Source organism: Quercus suber, unplaced genomic scaffold (genome assembly GCF_002906115.3).
Source record: "Quercus suber isolate HL8 unplaced genomic scaffold, Cork oak 2.0 scaffold_385, whole genome shotgun sequence".
Taxonomy (NCBI): Eukaryota; Viridiplantae; Streptophyta; class Magnoliopsida; order Fagales; family Fagaceae; genus Quercus; species Quercus suber.
Genome location: NW_027069837.1, coordinates 123,045 through 141,734, shown reverse-complemented (window position 1 = coordinate 141,734; position 18,690 = coordinate 123,045). Strand labels below are relative to the sequence as shown.

General features: G+C 35.0%; 1 protein-coding gene across 1 annotated transcript in view; it reads left to right on the top strand.

The window, feature by feature from the left end:
* LOC111986602 (cyclic nucleotide-gated ion channel 1) overlaps nucleotides 1-17,701 on the top strand; it is a 50,990-nt gene extending 33,289 nt beyond the window's left edge. The window contains exons 6-7 of the mRNA XM_024018266.2: nucleotides 12,029-12,140; nucleotides 17,246-17,701. Coding sequence (XP_023874034.1) covers nucleotides 12,029-12,140; nucleotides 17,246-17,410 — 277 coding nt within the window. The 3' untranslated portion in view covers nucleotides 17,411-17,701. The remainder of the gene's footprint in view (nucleotides 1-12,028; nucleotides 12,141-17,245) is intronic.
* Nucleotides 17,702-18,690: the final 989 nt, after the last annotated feature.

The window sequence follows — 18,690 nt, the reverse complement described above, 5'->3', positions numbered from 1 at the left end:
AGTGGGACCAAAAAAGACCAATAAGACACTATCTCCAATGGGCCTTGGGCTTTTCTGTCAACTCTTGAGAAGTCCAAAGTTACCATTAACTATATTTAATACCACTATATAAATATGGTTGCACTCTAGGCCTTATCAATAAATTATTTCCCAAGACTTTATTGTACATGCAACCCCTTCATTAAAATATTCGTAGTAATACAAAGTCATGAAATGTTGACTGCCACTTTGTAGATTACTACATCTTAATCCTTGAGTACCCAGTTTAATCCTTTATGTTATTTAATATATATTTATGAAATCCAATTTTACAAATATATATACTTTAGTAACTCTTTACTAAAGTGGTTGGGCCCAACACTCTGAATAACCAAACCCATTAAACTTATCTCAAGGGAATATTTTATATCTCCAGGGAATATTTTATATCTCCGTTAAGAGACTATGAATTCCATCTTGAGAATATATGTTCCATCAACACTAAATGTGGCTGCCCAATATACTAAAGTTTTGACCGTTATTTTAGATCTCACTCCTGATATATCAAAACAACCTACACCTTATGATCAGGTCCATTATTCTCTTAGGATTAAGAGTTCATGCAAATGTAAGTCGTGAGATTTATTATTCATTTGATAGTCTTTAGGAGAATAATAAATCTCACAGCGGTCCAGTTCAATATGTCTTAACTCTTAAAATATATCAACATACTAACTAGAAGTCTCCACTTCCATGATCAAGACAAATCATCTTAGTTGATATGTTATAGTCTTCGCAGATGAAATGCCCAATTTCATCACCGACTATGAACTAAAATTCTGAGTTTACAAAGAACTTGTGATTTATATCTTTCTGTGACTTTTCACATAAATCACATACTATGCATCTCATGGACTAAGATAATGTCTAACTAGTTCATAAATAGTCTCATATAATTAAGCAACTTAATTATTCATGACATGTTAATAAATTGGATTTTAGGGCACAAACCCTAACAAAAACTACTTCCCCTTTTTGTCACGAGTGACAAAAAGTACGAGTGTCAAGTAGACATCTCATCGGTAGAGCTAGCATCTCCATCATCATCATCAGAAGCATCATCGTCATCACCATCATCATCATCATCATCCTTAGCATCAGAATCAGAAGCCACTAGAGGAGGTGGTGGAGGAGAAGCCTCAGAAGCATAGCCACCATAGTCGCTTGTCGTCGTGCAATACGACCAACACGAATGTTCACCTGATACAACTCAGTAGAGAGTGTATCAAGGCGAGCATCCATGCGCTGCAGCTGTGCCATGATGTCTCTAAGTGACACATTGCCCATAGAAGAGGAGGGAGCGGACGTAGATAGAGAAAACCAAGATGGTGCCGAACGAGATGGAGTCGAACCAAAGGGAGGTGCTGCTGACTCCTGTCACGACCGAAACTACGCCTCACTACGTTCTACGATAGCGGCGTCTATAGCACAAATGTGTGTGAAGTGGTCGGACACGGGAAAAGGGATGGAAAAATGGCGTAAAATCCTTGTGATAGCGGAAGGAAAGATGAGCTTATTACAGGACGCCGAATCCTGATGAACATCTATAATGGAAAGAATAAAATGTGAAAGGAAGTCTATAGTAAGATGCTCAAGTAGGGACGACAAAAATCGAGCACGAGGCTCTGTAATGAAGTTGTAGTGAGAGAGAGGATGGAGTACAAAGGTTATCACCATGTTCAAGAATATAGGACCGTTAGCAAAAGGCCGACATGGTGTAAACTAACGCTCACCCCACTCAGTAGGGCGCTAAAAAAAAACAGATATGAGCTCATACTTAGACACAGTCCTTAGACGCTCACAACGAGGATAGTCAGGAAACTCTATCCTAGGAACCCGAAGAATATCCACAACAAGTTGCGGTGTGATAGGGATGCACGTACCTCGAACGTGAGTGAAGAAAAGAGGTACTGAACGATTAATCCCGTACATGTTGGAGTAAAACTCCTGGATAAGCATGAAAGGACAGGTGACCGAGACGTCACACAGTGACTCCCATCCCTGATTGTGAATGATAGTAGGAAGGTCAGTGTCGGCAAAGTTCGCAAAAATGACTGGGCGTTCTGAATGAACACCTCATCTAGAAAAATTCTCCGAGAAAACCTTTCTGGCATCCTCATCACGAAACCGAATTTTAGAAGGAGTAGGATCAGATGAAGATAATGCCCCGGAACAAAGAGGGTTTTGAGACAAAGCAGATTTACGCTTAAGTGCCATAGACATGACTAACGTAAACAAAGAGAGAGAGGGAGAGAAAGAGACAATCAGAAAAGCCCCAAACAATTCAAATATATCAAGATATATTGAAAAGAGAGTACATATGCATAGGGAATGCATGAACATGTGACATGCGAAAGAAAATTCATCATGGGCTCAGCCCAATCCAATCCCACCAGCACACAAACATATTGCACACATCTAAATGCATGAAAATACTATTATAATGCTAATGTAATGCAATGCATGAGATTTTAAACTCATATAAGTGAAAACCCATCCCAAAATTTCAACAATAACTCATCAATTTTGAAAAACCCCAAAATTTTTCAAAAACCCCAAAACCTAGGTTTCAAAAGATGAAATGCATGAAGAATGAGAGAAATAGAAGCTTACCAAGTAAGGAAAACCTTGAAAAAGCTTGAAGAAACCTTGAGGATCAAGATTGGAGTGAGATGAGATTGTTTAGGAGAGAAAAGAGAGAGCAATCGAGAGAGAGTTCGAGAGAAATGAATTCCGGATCGCACGAGGAGGTATTTATAGAATCCTCAGTAAATCTCGACAGATAAAGTGCCGAGAGGTATCGGGCCATCTATCGAAGAAGGTGTCGAGAAAATGGTCGTCGACAAAGGCAGGTGTCGAGGAGTTATCAAGGAACAAAACACCAGATCAAGGACAGAAGCTCGATCGATCCACCAGGTATTGAGAAGCTATCAAGGAGGCAAAAACTTTCTCGATCGATCCACCAGGTGTTAAGGAGGTGTTAAGGAGGTGTCGGGATTGTGATAAGAAAAATCTTGAGAAGCTCAACAGATAGCTAGGTATTGAGAAGGTGTCAAGGAGGTGTCGAGCTAGCTTTTTAAAAACAGTTTTTCAAGAAGAGAAAAGCACAGACATGAATGCAATCCAACATGTAACTTAACCAATAATTCAATCAACATATTAAGCTTTCAAAATCATTTCTCAGCAGTAATTTTAAGCAAATGGATCTCAAAAACACACACACACTCTAAACAAGTCTAACCAATTTTATATTTCAAAAACAAGTTAAGACAGTTTAATGAGCATACATTAACACATGTAAAACCTTGTGATGGCCAAATCACATTGTACCTGCACATGTATCAAGAGTAGCAAAGAACATTGCGTGTTGTGTGTGAAAAATATCACAAGATTGCATAAGTGTATACATGTTATGATGATTTGAGATATGAGAAAATCAATTTAACTCAGACACAATCATAACTGTTTGATGAGGACTATCACCTTTGAGGTACATCCTATAACTCCCGCATCTCCTAGAATACACGCTTGCAATCATATTTAAAAACATTTTTGATCTTTTTGTTTTTTATTTTCTTTGCATATTTTTCTTTTTCAGCATATCATGCATAGGCATATAAGAGAGAGAAAAGAAATACCCATTGATATTTGACATTCCAATTTTGCTATGCCGAAGCACACAAATGTCATTGACACTGCATTTTTGCTATGTCGAAGCATACAGGTGTCATATTATGATTGGTGGGCAACAGTAGTAAGATGGTTATTTATGCATTTTTCTTAGGATTTTCTAGTCCTTCCCGTCAAAAAAGTGATATGAGTGTTAAGTACAAGAGATAACTTAATCTTACTCATCACAAACAAGAGCCACAAAGCTCACTTGCTTAGTTGTCCATAGAGATGCTCATCTAAACTACAAGAGATACAAAGTTTAGAAAACTTTGTTTCAATGACCATCCAAGGTACACAAGTACCAATGTACACAAAACACACACTATTTTTGTATATTTCTGATTTTTTAATTTTTAATTTTTATTTTTATATCAAAAACAAAATAAACAAAACTGAAAACAAACAAACAAACAAAAACATGTTAAACAAAGCAAAGCATAAAACTAGACTGACTCAAAATAAAAGCAAAACACACAAGTAATGCAACAAACAAAAACAAGAAGATAGAAGAAACTGATATAATCACTTAAAGTCCTTTTTCTTCTACACCTTGAAAGAACCTTTCCTTTGATTAAACCCTTGAACTGATGGTGAGGGGGAAGAATTGAAACCGTTCAAGTTCGAAAGGAACATAAGGGCTTTGAGAAGATCTCCAAGAGAAGTAAGAAAGGATTAAAGCTAATTCTGGCTTCTAGATGCGATCATGCCGTTGCTTTGTTGAGTGGCTAACCACTTATAGCAATTTGGTCGAGTATGACCGGTAGCTCCACAATGATGAAAGAGATGTTGCTTCTTCTGTTTAGGCTTTTGAGAGTTAGCCTTTTTAGCTCTAGGGTTTCTAACATTTTTCTTATCCTGTTTAGGGGGTGCTCCTATGATAGATTTACCCTTGTCTAAGTTCTCACTAGCTAATTTAATTTTAACATCATTGTTCTCAATTTCAACATTATTAGCAGGAGAAACAAAAATAGTATTACTAGTAGAAGCAATATTAGAAGCAGAAAGACCATACCCTAAACCTGTTCGATCCGAAGCAGATTTCTGAATACTGAGCATCTCATCAAACTTTGCACTTGAAGTCCTCTCCAATTGAGCTTTGACTTGAAACAGCTCCGCTTCAAGCTTCTTGGTCTTTTCAGCCAAGAAATTATTCTCAAACCTCAGTGCTCCAATAGTCTGATTAGCTTCATCAAACTTTGTGGACAGCTCTTCACGATCAAGTTCCACATCACTGAGTTTCTTGGTGGCCAGCCTATACAGTTTCTCATGCTTCTCAGAGAGCTTGTACAGTTTCTCATAGGCTGTATGGATATTATCTTGATCATCCATCTTTTCACACTTAGAATCCACCAATTCTTCTTCTTTGTCCACGTCTTCAACAATCCCTTCAGTATGATTGATTGTGGCAGTGAAAGCATTCAAGATTCTGTCATCCTCATTTTCAGAATCATCCTCAGGCTCAGTGTCACTCAAAGTTGCAGCAAGTGCCTTGCTCTTCCCAATGCTCTTGAGATATGTGGGACACTCTTTCTTCATGTGTCTGAAGCCATGACACCCAAAGCACTTAGGTCCTACGAGAACAGTGTACTAACCACCATCTTTTACGTCCTTCTTCCCTTTGTCTTGGCTCTTGAACTAAGAAGAACTGGATTGCCTACGGTACTTGTCGAAGCTCCTCCCATTGGCATTCTTCATGAACTTCTTGAACTGCCTTGTAATGTAGGACTTCATCTTAGAATCCTCATCATCTAAAGACTCATCAGTATCACTGCTCTTGGCCTTCAAAGCCATGCTCTTGCCTTTACCCAACTTGCTAATTCTGGTTAACCCTAGCTCGTAAGTCTGTAAGTTTCCAACCAGATTAGTCAAAGGAATCTTGTCAATATCCTTTGATTCCTCGATCACCGTAATCTTGGCATGAAATCTCTCAAGTAGAGATCTGAGCACTTTCCTCACAATCTCGGGTTTAGGAATGGTTTCCCCAAGATTGAAGGCTGAATTTACTATGTCCTTGAGCTTGGCATAAAACTCATCGAACGACTCATCCTTCTCCATCTTTATCTCTTCAAAACTTGTAGTGAGCCTCTGAAGCTTTGAATCCTTGACAGCCTTTGTACCCTCATAGGTTGTTTGGAGGATGGTTCATGCTTCCTTAGCAGTTTCAATGGAGGATATCTTCTTGAACTCCTCATCGGTGACTGCGCTAAATAAGGCATTCAACGCTCTGCTGTTGAAGTTTGTCGCCTTTATCTTGGCTTCATCCCAATCGGCCGGCGCTTCCTTTGGCTTGGTCTAGCCAATCTCTACAGCTTGCCACACCTTCTCATCTAAAGACTGCAAGAAAGCTCTCATGCATACTTTCCAGTATACATAATTAGTGCCATCAAATAAAGGAGGTATAATTAACGACTGTCTTATATCCATGACAAACAAGGGTCAATGGATCAACACAGCAAATATTAAAACCTAATCAGAGTGTGCCTGCTCTGATACCATTTGATAGGCCAAAAACGAATTGACCCCTTGTGATAAATTAACCAATTAATTTAGCCAAGTTAATTAACATACAAACGCGTGGTAGCATAAACAAATCACCAATAAACTAATTATGTAGCGGAAAATAAATAACACAGTGATTTGTTTACGAATGGGGAAAACCTAACGGCAAAAACTCCACCGGATGATTTTCAGGTCACCACTCTTGAAATTCTACTATTATCATAATAAATGGTTACAAGTAAAGTAACCCCAGTACCTTATACCAACATACAGTTGAACCTTTACCCCAATACCCAATTGGACTTGTTCTGTAGTGACAATTTTCTCTTTTGATGCACGGCTCCCAAGTACGTGACTAACCAATGCGCGGATCCCAGTACGCGACTTCAATCACCAACAATAGAGAGTTGTTGGCTGCAAAGTTCTTCAGTTCATCCATGATGAAGATCAAGAAGATGATTGGTCACAAAACCGAAAGGTGCACATACATAGCAACTTCTTCAGAAGAGATGAACACGGGCGAAACTTTGTCTCCGGTCAAAAATTGCTTAAACAAACTTTGCTCAATGCTTGTGCAACTTGTGTACTCTTTGATAGCCCTTAAAACAATCCTTTCATATGTCTAGGGTTAGGAGAAAAGAAGACCCAAACACATAAACACGGATCCCAAGAAAATAGAACAGAAAAATCTATTTTTCTTAAACCTCGACAGATAGGAGGTGTCGAGTAACTGTCGAGCAAGTGTTGAGCACACGGGCTTGAGCAGCTTTCTAAACCTCGACACATGCTAGCTGTCGAGCTTTAATGAACTTGCACCTCTTCAGCTTGTTTCTTAGACAGACTTGATGACTTCAACACTTGATCTTGAAATACAATTTCTTGAAATATTAAAAACACCTAGAACTACCCAATTACAAGTAAAGTGTGTTTTGTCAAAAGATTAGTCAATTACATAAAAGAATGACATATGTTCTTAACAAGTGAACCATATATGTCCTAACAAAGACATTGGCAAAGAATTCCCTAATGATTTCGGCATGGACATTCCCCATTGGGTTCAGCAGCTTTGTCCACATCCTTTCCTTGACCACTTTAGGAATGAAAATGCTTTCTATGGACTCTAACTCCACAGTCCTTTCCAAGATGATCGGTGCCCTTTTGTAGTAGAGTAGTCGTTATAGGCCATGTCTACATCATCGCTTCAGAATTTTTCCATGGAAGTGCGTTGACACTTTGAGGACTTCTTTGTAGCTGATCTCTTAAGAGGAGACATTTGCAAAATAGTCACAAGCACAAAGAAACAGGGACAAACAAAAACAAAAACAAGGAAACAAACTTGATTAGATACAAGTTAGTCCATAAACCAAACAATTAGTCCTAAAAAGAACATAAAAAAACACAAACCTAATAGCACAAGACAATGTTTTAAGTACTAAACATGTAACAAAACTTATCTAGCATAAGTGAAGTGCAAAACATGTCAAGTGATCAAGTGTGTGCATCAAGTGTGCATGTGGTGTGCATATGTGATGCATGATCAAGGCATGATAGAGCAGGCATGGGTCAAAGTGTGTAAAACACAACCAATGATCAAAACATGATAAGCATGCATAATCATGGTAATCCCCAAAGTTTGGTACTCATCGGAGTCCAAAACAACAACAAAATGCCATTTGGGCATTTCATCAAACACATAGTATGCATACAAATCACTAATATGTAAAACAATGCATGAACATGATGAAATCTTGCTTAAATACTTGTTAAAATGCCATTTGGGGCCAACACAAACACAAACAGACAAAATGGGACACAGCCCAATCAAGAAAAATCAAAAAAATTTGCAAGAATTTAAGTTTTTTCCAACCCTTTCAAAAATATACCCAACCCTAGAAATCCTAGAATCTAAAGAATCAAAAGTAAAAAGATGTTGAAACATACCTTAGATGAGTCTTAGAAGTGATTGATCTTGAGTTTTGAGTGAGTTTTTGAGAGAAAATGAGTTTTGGGTTGAGAGAGGCTCGGAGGAGGCGAAATACAAATGTTTGAAAAACTGTTATTGTTTGCCTTTAAAAAAATGCAGAAAAGCATTTTTCGTGGGTAAGCTTCTCGCGAAAATGCCAGTTTTTGCAGGTAGCTGTTTCTCGCAAAACAATCGCAAAACTCTCTGTCTGAATTTCAATGTTTTCTGCAAGAAATTAAGTATACACATCACATTTGAACACATACGATCACACAAATGGAATAAGCATTCATTGAACATTAGACTTGTGTGTTGTGTGTGTGGATCAAGTATGAACTAGTCTATAGTCTAATATGAAACTTCAATTATCAGTTCAATCAAGTCATACATAACTAGTACAAAGTCAAGTGACCTATCTCACTTGTAGAAATGAACATATATGACCCCTGACTAATGTGATTACACTTGATTGAAAGCTTTTCATCTGACTTCCATTTTTCATACTTTTGATAAAAAACAACTCAATTTTGAGAAGCGATGCCATAAACATTTTAATATAACTTTGACAAACATGAGCCTTTTGGCTTTGGCACCATACATTTTAATACATATCGCTTTTCCTTTTTCCTAGTCAAATACTAGTTTGTACGATAGCTTTTTCAGCTCAATATCTCTTTTCAAGATTGACATTTGTAGAGCTCTTTGAAAAAGAAAAAAAAAATGTGAAGAGATATATAGGCTCAAGTCTACACATGTATCAAGATCAAACAAGTCTATTGACCAATCATTCATGACAAGCTTAAAGATCTATTTACAACAATCAAAACCTAGATTTCTAGATGTCGCTCACACTTAGAAAATGTGCATACATAACAAGCTAAGCTCGTAAATGCACTACGCCATTAGTACGGAGGTACTAAGCCAAACTCACATGTGATATACACAACACAAGCAATCAAACATTTTAAAATTTTTCACTTTTTATGGGTTTTTGAATTTTTCAACTCACTCAAAAATAGAACAAGCAAAGTAAGATCAACAAAACAAAAGCAGTGCATACAAATAAATGCAAGATGCACAAATGCATAAATATATAGCATCTAATGCATGAAGGACCCTACAAAGATCAAAAGAATTAGATTAAGGACCAAAAAGAGCAAAAGCTCAACCATAGGAACCCTTCCTCATCCAAATGGAACAATTGTTTGGAATGAGTGTCTCATGGGAAGTGAGATGAGGGCTGGAAGAATGAGAACCGAAGATGCACATAGACAAGGAGGTAAGAACATCAAAAACTTTGTTCAACAACTTACCATTTTCCCCCCAAATCTAGTTTAGCTTGCAAAGTACAACTTCCAAGAAGCTCAAGTTTCTCTTTTCTTTCAATTCTTTTAAGAGCTTGAAACTTAGAGCAATATGGTCTTAGATGACCAAAGGCACCACAATGGTGACAAATAATGGGTTTAGGTCCACTAGGCTTTTTAGGGAGGGATCTAGTAACATAGTTTTGTTCTCTCTTCAACATGGAACAATGTGGTCTTATGTGACCGATCACACTGCAATGGTGACAAGTGGGAACAAACTTAGATCCATTCAAATCGTTAAGATGAGACCTAAATGGAGGCTTAGGCTTAAGAGCCTTTCTCTCCACTTTTTGGTTTCTTTTGTGGAAGAATGTACACCGACTTGTCTTTAAAGGTAGAACTCACAATAGGCACAAAATCGAGCAACACAACATGATTGCAACAAGGATTTTCTTCCTTTTTAGCAATAGGTTCAGCAATCAAACACTTGGCATGCATCTTAAAAAATTCATTTTCACATTTAAGATCATCAACAAGTTTGTTAGACAAAACAAGTTTAGCATCCAAGTCCATATTCAAACATTCAAACTCTTTCAACTTTTCACAAGAATTTTCAACAAGTTTCTTATACTTTTCAACTAATTTATTGGATTCATTGAGCTTAGCAATCAAATCATCCTTTTCACTAGTGGACTTGTTCAAATTCACATGAAACTTCTTAAACTTTTTCTTCAAGAGTTTGACATTTGGAATATTAACAACACTCATAGATTCATGTAACATGTCATTACAATTATGAGGATTAACGCTCATAGAGGAATTTTCACAAACACATGGCATGTTACACTCAACAACATCCACAACATCCATAGAAGCATACAAAACACTATCCATGGCAAAACACACAAGGGGTCAAGGATCACACTTAGGTAATGAAACCAATACAATTGTACCCGCTTTAATACCAATTGAAAGCTCAGACTTGTGTGAAAACACAAGAGCTTGTTTAGACCCCCAATGAAAATTATGGCTCGATTGCTTTTACTCTAATTTAAACTAAGTGCGGAATAAGAGTAAATGAACGCAAAAAACCGATAAGACCACCCTAAGCCATATTCATCCATATTCAACAATATAAAGTAAAGCTTAAGAGTAGGGAAGAGAGATGCAAACACAAGACAACACTAAGACGTGTTATCGAAGAGGAAACCGAAGAACTCGGTGAAAAACCTCCCTATCGCCCTCCAAGTGATAATCAATCCACTAGAGAATAAAGTTGGAGTACACGAATAACAAAAGACCCTCCAAGCCTAGTCTACCCAATTTACTTGAGCCCTCTAAGCTCCTGCTACCAACTGGCTTCTCAAAACCTTGTCTTCTCTAGCTTTCCTAGATCCCGCAATTCAGGCCGATTTCATCCGCCAATGATTGGCTTCTTCCAATGCTTCCCAATAGCACCAAAGCCTCACTTGACACTCAGATTGGGTGTGATAAGTGTTTGAGCTATCAACCTCTCAAGGATTTAGAGATGGATAGGTAGGAGTAGAGGAAAACCACAAGAAAATGTGTAGATGATTATAGGTATAACAATCTCTAACTCTCAAGTGTGTATTATAGGGTTTTCTCTCTGAAAAGAACTCCTTACAATATGTGGGTAATGAGGGTATATATAGTGTGGGTAAAGACCTGGTAAAACAAAACATGACAAATTAGCCAAACGGAATATATTTCGCGAGTATTTCACAGGAATGCCTTACCCACGAGACACTTGCAAAATCCTCCAAACCGGTATGGCTCTTCGCCTTCTAGACATATGCTCTACACGTGGCTATTTTGCGGGTTAGCTTCTTGCAAGCTTCTCGCAAAATTCACTTGTTCTTCATTTTAAGCTTAAGTTTTCACACTTTCTCACACTCATCTCTTACAATTAAAAACCCACATAAATACAGGGAAATATGATTGAAGAAATTATAATCAAATTTGGTACAAACCCAACACAAAATAGTTGTAAATTACAACTTTACACAATCTATAAAAAAAATTTATGCATAATTTAAGATTATAAAAATTTGAAATTTAAACATTTAATTGTTGATATAGTTATTGATTTTTAATCTTTTTGAAATTTTACAAGCATTGAGGACATAATAAGAACATGCAATCAAATGGTGGATTTATTAAAATTCACATCTGATAAAAAGATATAAGGAAAGTTTGTAGCCATTGTCTTCTTTTTGCTTTTCATTCTTTCCTTAGTTTCCTCTAATTGTGTCGCATTCATGCTTCTTTCTCTCATGGATGTAATGGGCTTGAACCCCATCCTTAATTAACCACTGCTCTTGTGTATGGGGTTGGAGTTCCTATTTGTCCAAAGGCCATAAACATGTGATCTTGACCCTGCTTTCTTACTTTGAAGGCCTAAGTATAGATCTTTCGTTTTCTCTTTAACTTATAAATTTCCCCTAAAATTTCTTGAATTCTAATTTTTTGAATTTTATTTAGAAATTTTTAAGCTTAGTGTCTCATACATTATGGTTGTGGCATTTTGTAGTTCTTTTGGGTCAAACCTCCAAACAAGTCGCTACATATGGGAAAACATCTTTGCACTTGGAATTTCTATCTTTGGTCTGTTATTATTTCTTTATTTCATTGGACACTTGCAGGTGAGTGCCCAATCCTTTCCTTTCACTTCTTTTTTTTGTGAAAACTTCTCTGCATTTGGAATTTCTATCTTTGGTCTATTATTATTTCTTTATTTCACAGGAAACTTGCAGGTGAGTACCCAATTCTTTTCCTTTCACTTCTTTTCTTTTTAAAATTTTTTGAGGCTCATAGTTGTGTGTGTGTGTGTGTGAGTGAGAGAGAGAAATCATTAATTCACCAAGTAATATGCTAATCTAGATAAATTTTTTTTTTTAAATAATTCAATAGTTACAACAAATGTAAATAAGAGATTTAAATTATGGACATCTATATCACCCCTATTATTAGTGATTAGATATGGCAAAACGGGCAGGTCAAGTCAAGTTCGGGTCAGGTCAATCGGGTTGCGGGTTGGGTTGGGTTGACCCGTATTTTTCACATGAATTTTTTTTATTTTTTATTTTTATAAAGAAAACAACATGTATTTACCATTTAGAAAGTTATACAATAAATTACTTCATGTAAAATGCATTATTTTGAATTCACCACTTATATTAAAAATGAACTCAGTTAAATTTATTAATACTTATTCAATAATTTTAAAATTATACAAATCCTAACATTGCTATCTAAAACAAAATAATACAAAGATAAGTAAAACAAATACACAAGTTTTATTTCTACACAATATCAACATTCCAAAATATAAAACAAAATTACAAATGACTTATTGGATAACTCATTTGATAAAGAATAAAAACATATAAGAAATTTACAATCTTGAAAATTAATTTTATAATCTATTATCAATTGTGGTTGGCACTCTATTTCAATTGAGATATACATTAAAATTTGATTGCTTACTTATTTATACATGGTCTCTTTTATGAATATCATATTATTGTTAAGAAACACGCACTCTAGGAAATATCATAATTTATTTACTTTGAAAAAGCGTTTTATTTTGGACATAAATTGTTAAAAAAATAGGTCTAAGCATTCATAATTTATGCTAATTTGATACTTTGGCTTCACTATTTTCACACTTGTGAATGTTTCTCACACATGTCTACAATTTTAAATCTATGTTTTTAACTCTACTGTAACCAGATTATCTTGGCATGTACTTTACTATTTGATATCTAAAAATCTTTACTCATTACAGAATGCTCAACCATTTATCTTTCAATTAATTTGCATGCAATTATGTAAATGTATCAATTGTTTCCTTAAAGCTCACAACAAACAATTAAACCAATATTGTCTTAATTTTACTATTTTTTTACCCAAAAAAAAAAAAAGTTTTAAAAAATGGTTCAGGTTTGGGTCGGGTTGCGGGTCAGGTCGGGTTGACCCGCAAAAACACGGGTCGAGTCACGGGTCAACCCGTTTTTTCTTTAGGTCAAAAATATCGGGTTTGGATCAAGTATTTTTCGAGTCGGGTCGGGTTGGGTTAGAAAATTCTGACCCGTTTTGCCATGTCTAATTGTACTAAATGAATTTAGTGATATGACATGGCAAATCGTAATTGGTTGTTTACTCTCTACAGTGAAGAAATAGGATAGACTCAAGGAATCAACACTCACTTGAGGAGAGACTCTCTCAACCTCTATAACGGTCTACTTAAGGACTCACTCACTTAAGGATTGTGACTCACTCAGAGGACCACTCACTCTTTCTAGGGAAAGCTAAAAAGGCTTGTACTAGAAAATGATGGATTTAAACCGTGGACATCTGTTGTATGGCAAAGGGCAAAGAATAAGAAATAGCAAAAAATTAGAAAAAGTAAAAATTAAATGAAAGATAGAGATTCTGCTTTTACCATGATATCCAAATTTCGTCTACATAATAACATCTAAACATTAATGTTCCGAAAATGAAAGTCATTCACAATATGGAACTAATCTCAACGACAATATTTTTAGACCCATGTAACTCAAATTGATTGAATCCATCAATCCCTAGTATACCCAATCCAACTATTTCATTAGATAAATAGAGAGTTAGGTTTCACAATAACATTTTATAGACAGCAATGTGATTCTAAACCCGGGAAAATCCTTTCTTTCTTTCTCTCTTTCTTTCTTTTTTTTTTTTTTTTTTTTTTTTTTGAGGAAACAGTAGTACTTAAGGGTCTGTTTGGGATTTGCTTATTTTGCTGAAATTGAAAACTTGTTGTTGAAAGTACTGTAGATAAAGATAAAAGTTAGCTGAAATAATATAGTAAGACCCATGAATAATACCAAAAAGTGCAGTGAGACCCATGAATAATAGTAAAAATAAGCTAGATAGTAAAATAAGCTGGCTTTTTAATTTGCAGCAAAACGAACACATATTAGAACTCATGAACACAAAAGCTGGGAAAATTAGAAGTAACAGACAGTGCACCAAGCCACCAGCCTACTCATATTCCTACTGACTGACTTAAAAGCAGATCAGGCAAAACCTGATACAATTAAATCCCATTAGCTCCATTAATCCAAAGATATACATATTATTATTATTTTGATAAATTAACATACAATATGCGTGGCAGCACAAACAAATCACCCACTAAGTAATATGAAGCTGAAAATAAATTGACACAGTAATTTGTTTACGTATGGGGAAAACCTACACGGCAAAAACCTCATCGGATGATTTTAAGGTCACCATTCCCGAGAATCCACTATTATCACAACAAGCGGTTACAAATAAAGGAATCACAATACCTTATAGCAACCTACAGTTGAACCATTACCCTAATATCCAATTGGACTTGTTCTGTAGTGACAATCTCTCATTTTCAATGCACATCTCTCAGTACGTGACTAACCAATAGATGCGCGGATCCTAGTACGTGACTTAATCACCAACTTGAGAAGGATGTTAGCTGCAAAGTTCTTCAGTTCATCAACACGATGAAGATCATGAAGCTCCTTGGTCACAAAACTCAACGGCGTACAAACGCAGCAGCTACTTCAAGAGAAAGATGGATTAGGGCAAATTCTGTCTCCAATCACAATTTGCATGAACAAAACTTTGCTTTACACTCGTGCAACTGTGCAACCTTTGACGGCCCTTAAAACAATCCTTATATATGTTTAGGGTTGTGAGAAAGAAAGCTCAAACAACTATACATGGATTGGATGAAACTCAAAACTGAAAATTCGATTTTCTTAAATCTCGATAGATACCTTATCTATCGAGCAGCTGTCAAGCATCGAGCTAGAACAGCCTTTTAAACCTCAATAGATACTAGCTGTCGAACTAGCTGTCAAGTTTTAAAATCCAGCACTTCTTCACTTGATTCTTGGACAAACTTGCATGGTTTTAACACTTGAACTTGAAACCCTGTTCCTTGAAGCATTAAACACATCATAGATCTACCCAATTATAAGTAAAGTACGTTTTGTCAAAGGATTAGCCAATTCTATAATAACATATGTTCCTAACATAATTCACATATGTCTTAACAAACAAGAAGAAGATTCCCCAAGTGTAAAGGCAGTACACTATGAGACCATAACAATCACAATTAAATATTATTAGAACTTTTTTTTGTCCTACCAGTGATATTATTGTTTTTATTGTCATTTACCGTTGTTAGTACTTAGTATTACTATTGTGATTGATGCTAAAATTGCTTTCAGTCCACAAATTTTTGGGATGGTTTCATTTTGGTCCTTATAATTTTTGTTTTTGTTTTATTTGAGTCCTAACTCTTTTGAAGCGTGTATCTTTGTATCCATGTTTTCATTAGCTAACAAAAAGAAGGCACATCACCTAAAAATTTACTCTCAAAATAAGGAAATTTAAATAAAATTACTTTAGCCAACAACTTAGCTAACCAAAAGCATATTTCTGCTATAAATATATATATATATATATATATTGAGAGAAAGAATACTATTTTATTCTCCAAGAAGCTTATGACATCATTTGATTAGTCAAAAGTGTCTTAATTGAATTTAAAATAACATACGACAACATTTAATTAAACTACTTGTATTTTAAATTAAATCTCAATATGTGTCGACGTGTCATTGGCTCTTGAACATTTTTTGGAATTTTCTTTAGTGACACTTGGCAAATTTCCAATAATCTATGAATTAAGATAGTGTAGCCTACTAAGTAGTATACAGCACCTTCCTCTCAAAAAAGAAAAAGAAAAAGAGAGTAGTATAGAGCACCCTATAATCAGCCATTTTGAATGCACTACATGAATTTAATGATATGATATGTCAAACCATAATTGGCTGAAATTATCACTCTCTACAGTAAAGAAATAAGATAGACTCAAGGAGTCAATACTCGCTTGAGGAGAGACTCCCTCAACCTCTCTGACAGTATATTTAGAGACTCACTCACTTAATGATTTTGTTAATGAATATCCTTAGGGCAGTAATTAAGATGCATTTAATGTTATAGTAAATCATATTTATACATTTTTTTTAAATGATTTGTTCGTGTAAGTCAATGAATCATTAACATATGTATTTTATTTTTTAAGAAGCTTGTATTAGAGCTCATAATTGAGCATTTATTAGTTTTTGACTAGTGTCTTTAGAGCACTCCCTAATTGGACACATCTATTAACAATATTGGACATTAAATAAGAAAATTAGATGAACTTGTCTTGGATCTCTTTACTTCAAAGTTCAAATTTAACCATCTATGAATTCCATACCTTTTATTGTTTTTGGTCTTCAACAAAGATTCTATTATTATGCCATGTGCATGACCACCATCGAAGCTCTCCCCTCTTTTTATTTTTAATTTTTTAAAAGAGAATTATTATTTAGCTATACTTCTCAATTTTAGGGTAATGGAGTTTAAAGAAAAAATATATATAATAATACCAAGAACACAAACAAAATATCATAACAATTTCATAACATTCTCAAATTAACACGCCAACTTACACATAGGTCCACAATAATCTCCAATTAATTTTTTTAATGTTAATTTAAAAATGTTGTGAATTTTTCTTGTGTCCACAACATTTCTCAAAAAAAAAAATCAGCAAATTTGTGTGTGGAGGAATGAGATGTTGTATACTTGTATAATATACCTTTTTTTAATTTTAATGCCTATATATGCTGTAAGATATCCCGAATTGAACTTACTAACAGAATTTTAACAGGATTACATGCAGGGTAGTGCTTCAAATAAGAAAGATTTTGATGCTGCTGTTGAAACATTACTAAAAGAATTGGAACAGTACAAGCAGCGTCGTGAAAATCCTGAAGGAGTTCAGAATTTGGAATTGACAGCAGAATCACCCCAAACCGTACGATGCTGTTGTTGAACCCAAGACAACTTCTATTTTACAAAGACTGATTGCTGATGCTTTAAGAAAACTAGTTCTGAATCCAGAAGGAGTACCTGACATTGTTATTGCAGAGCAATGGTTTGTTTTGATGTCTTTACTGTTTTCAGATTTGCTTTTCTAGTGATGGAGTTGCTACTTGTTTGGATTCTGAATAATGATGGCAAAATTAGGAAAAGGAAAACGTGTGAATTCTGTTTGATGAACGGTATTAAATTCAATAAGGATTGTGCTTGTGTGTAGTTTATTTACACCTTTTGTAATCCTAATCCGTGTGATGTGATGTATAGGATTTGGTTATCTAAGCTTATATTTCACAGTCATGCTTGAATATTCATTTAAGTAACTAATGCAATGCATGGGCACCCTGGTATATAGGGTAGATTTTTATTTGTATTTTTTTATTTTTTAAATTACACATTCTAACTATAGATAGGGTATACCTTTCAAACATAGAACTACAATGTGATAGTTTTATAACACTAATTAATTCCATTGTGATTCGTTTTATAAGACATTTACCTCTCTCATGCATTGTCTTATGCAGCATTTTTGCTAATTTTGATGATTTGGCAATTGCCAACATCACATATAGAAAAAGAATGAAAGAAAAAGGCGTCGTACCTTCATATTTCTGGTTCTCTCTCTAATTTTCTCTTTTCAATTCCTGACATTTGGGTTTGTGTATATTTAAAAGAGAGAACGTTTAAGGTAATTTTTTTCTTTAGTTCTTTCCCAGTGAGTGTTGGTAGCACTTGCCACATTATAAAATTCCGCTGAAGGTAGCAAAAATAGTCAAAATACCTCATAAAGCAAAGTAGCAAACCACAATAGAGGTGAATGCCATATTAAGCAAACCAAAAGGGAGATGTGGCATGGATGATATAAATTGCTTAATAAAGAATTCTTGAATAACAATTAAAGCTAGTACTCACTACATCAAAAATATTTTATTAATAAAAAATGTATATCCATTGAAAAAATATATTTACTTTAGATGAAATTAATGCTTGTGAGATAACATTTAAGACGTGTCATTTAGAGATTTTTGTTGTGCAGTGTTGTAGACTACTAAAAGAGAGTCACATTAATTCCTTTTTTTTTTTTTTTTTTTTCATTCTCATCTTATTTTTAGTTATTCCTAATATTTTTATATTTTGACATGATATCATAACTATGTCTCACATTCTTAAATGCTGAGGTTTAAACGTTAGAAATTGGAACTTTTACTTCAGCTAAAAAAAAAAAAAAAAAAAGAG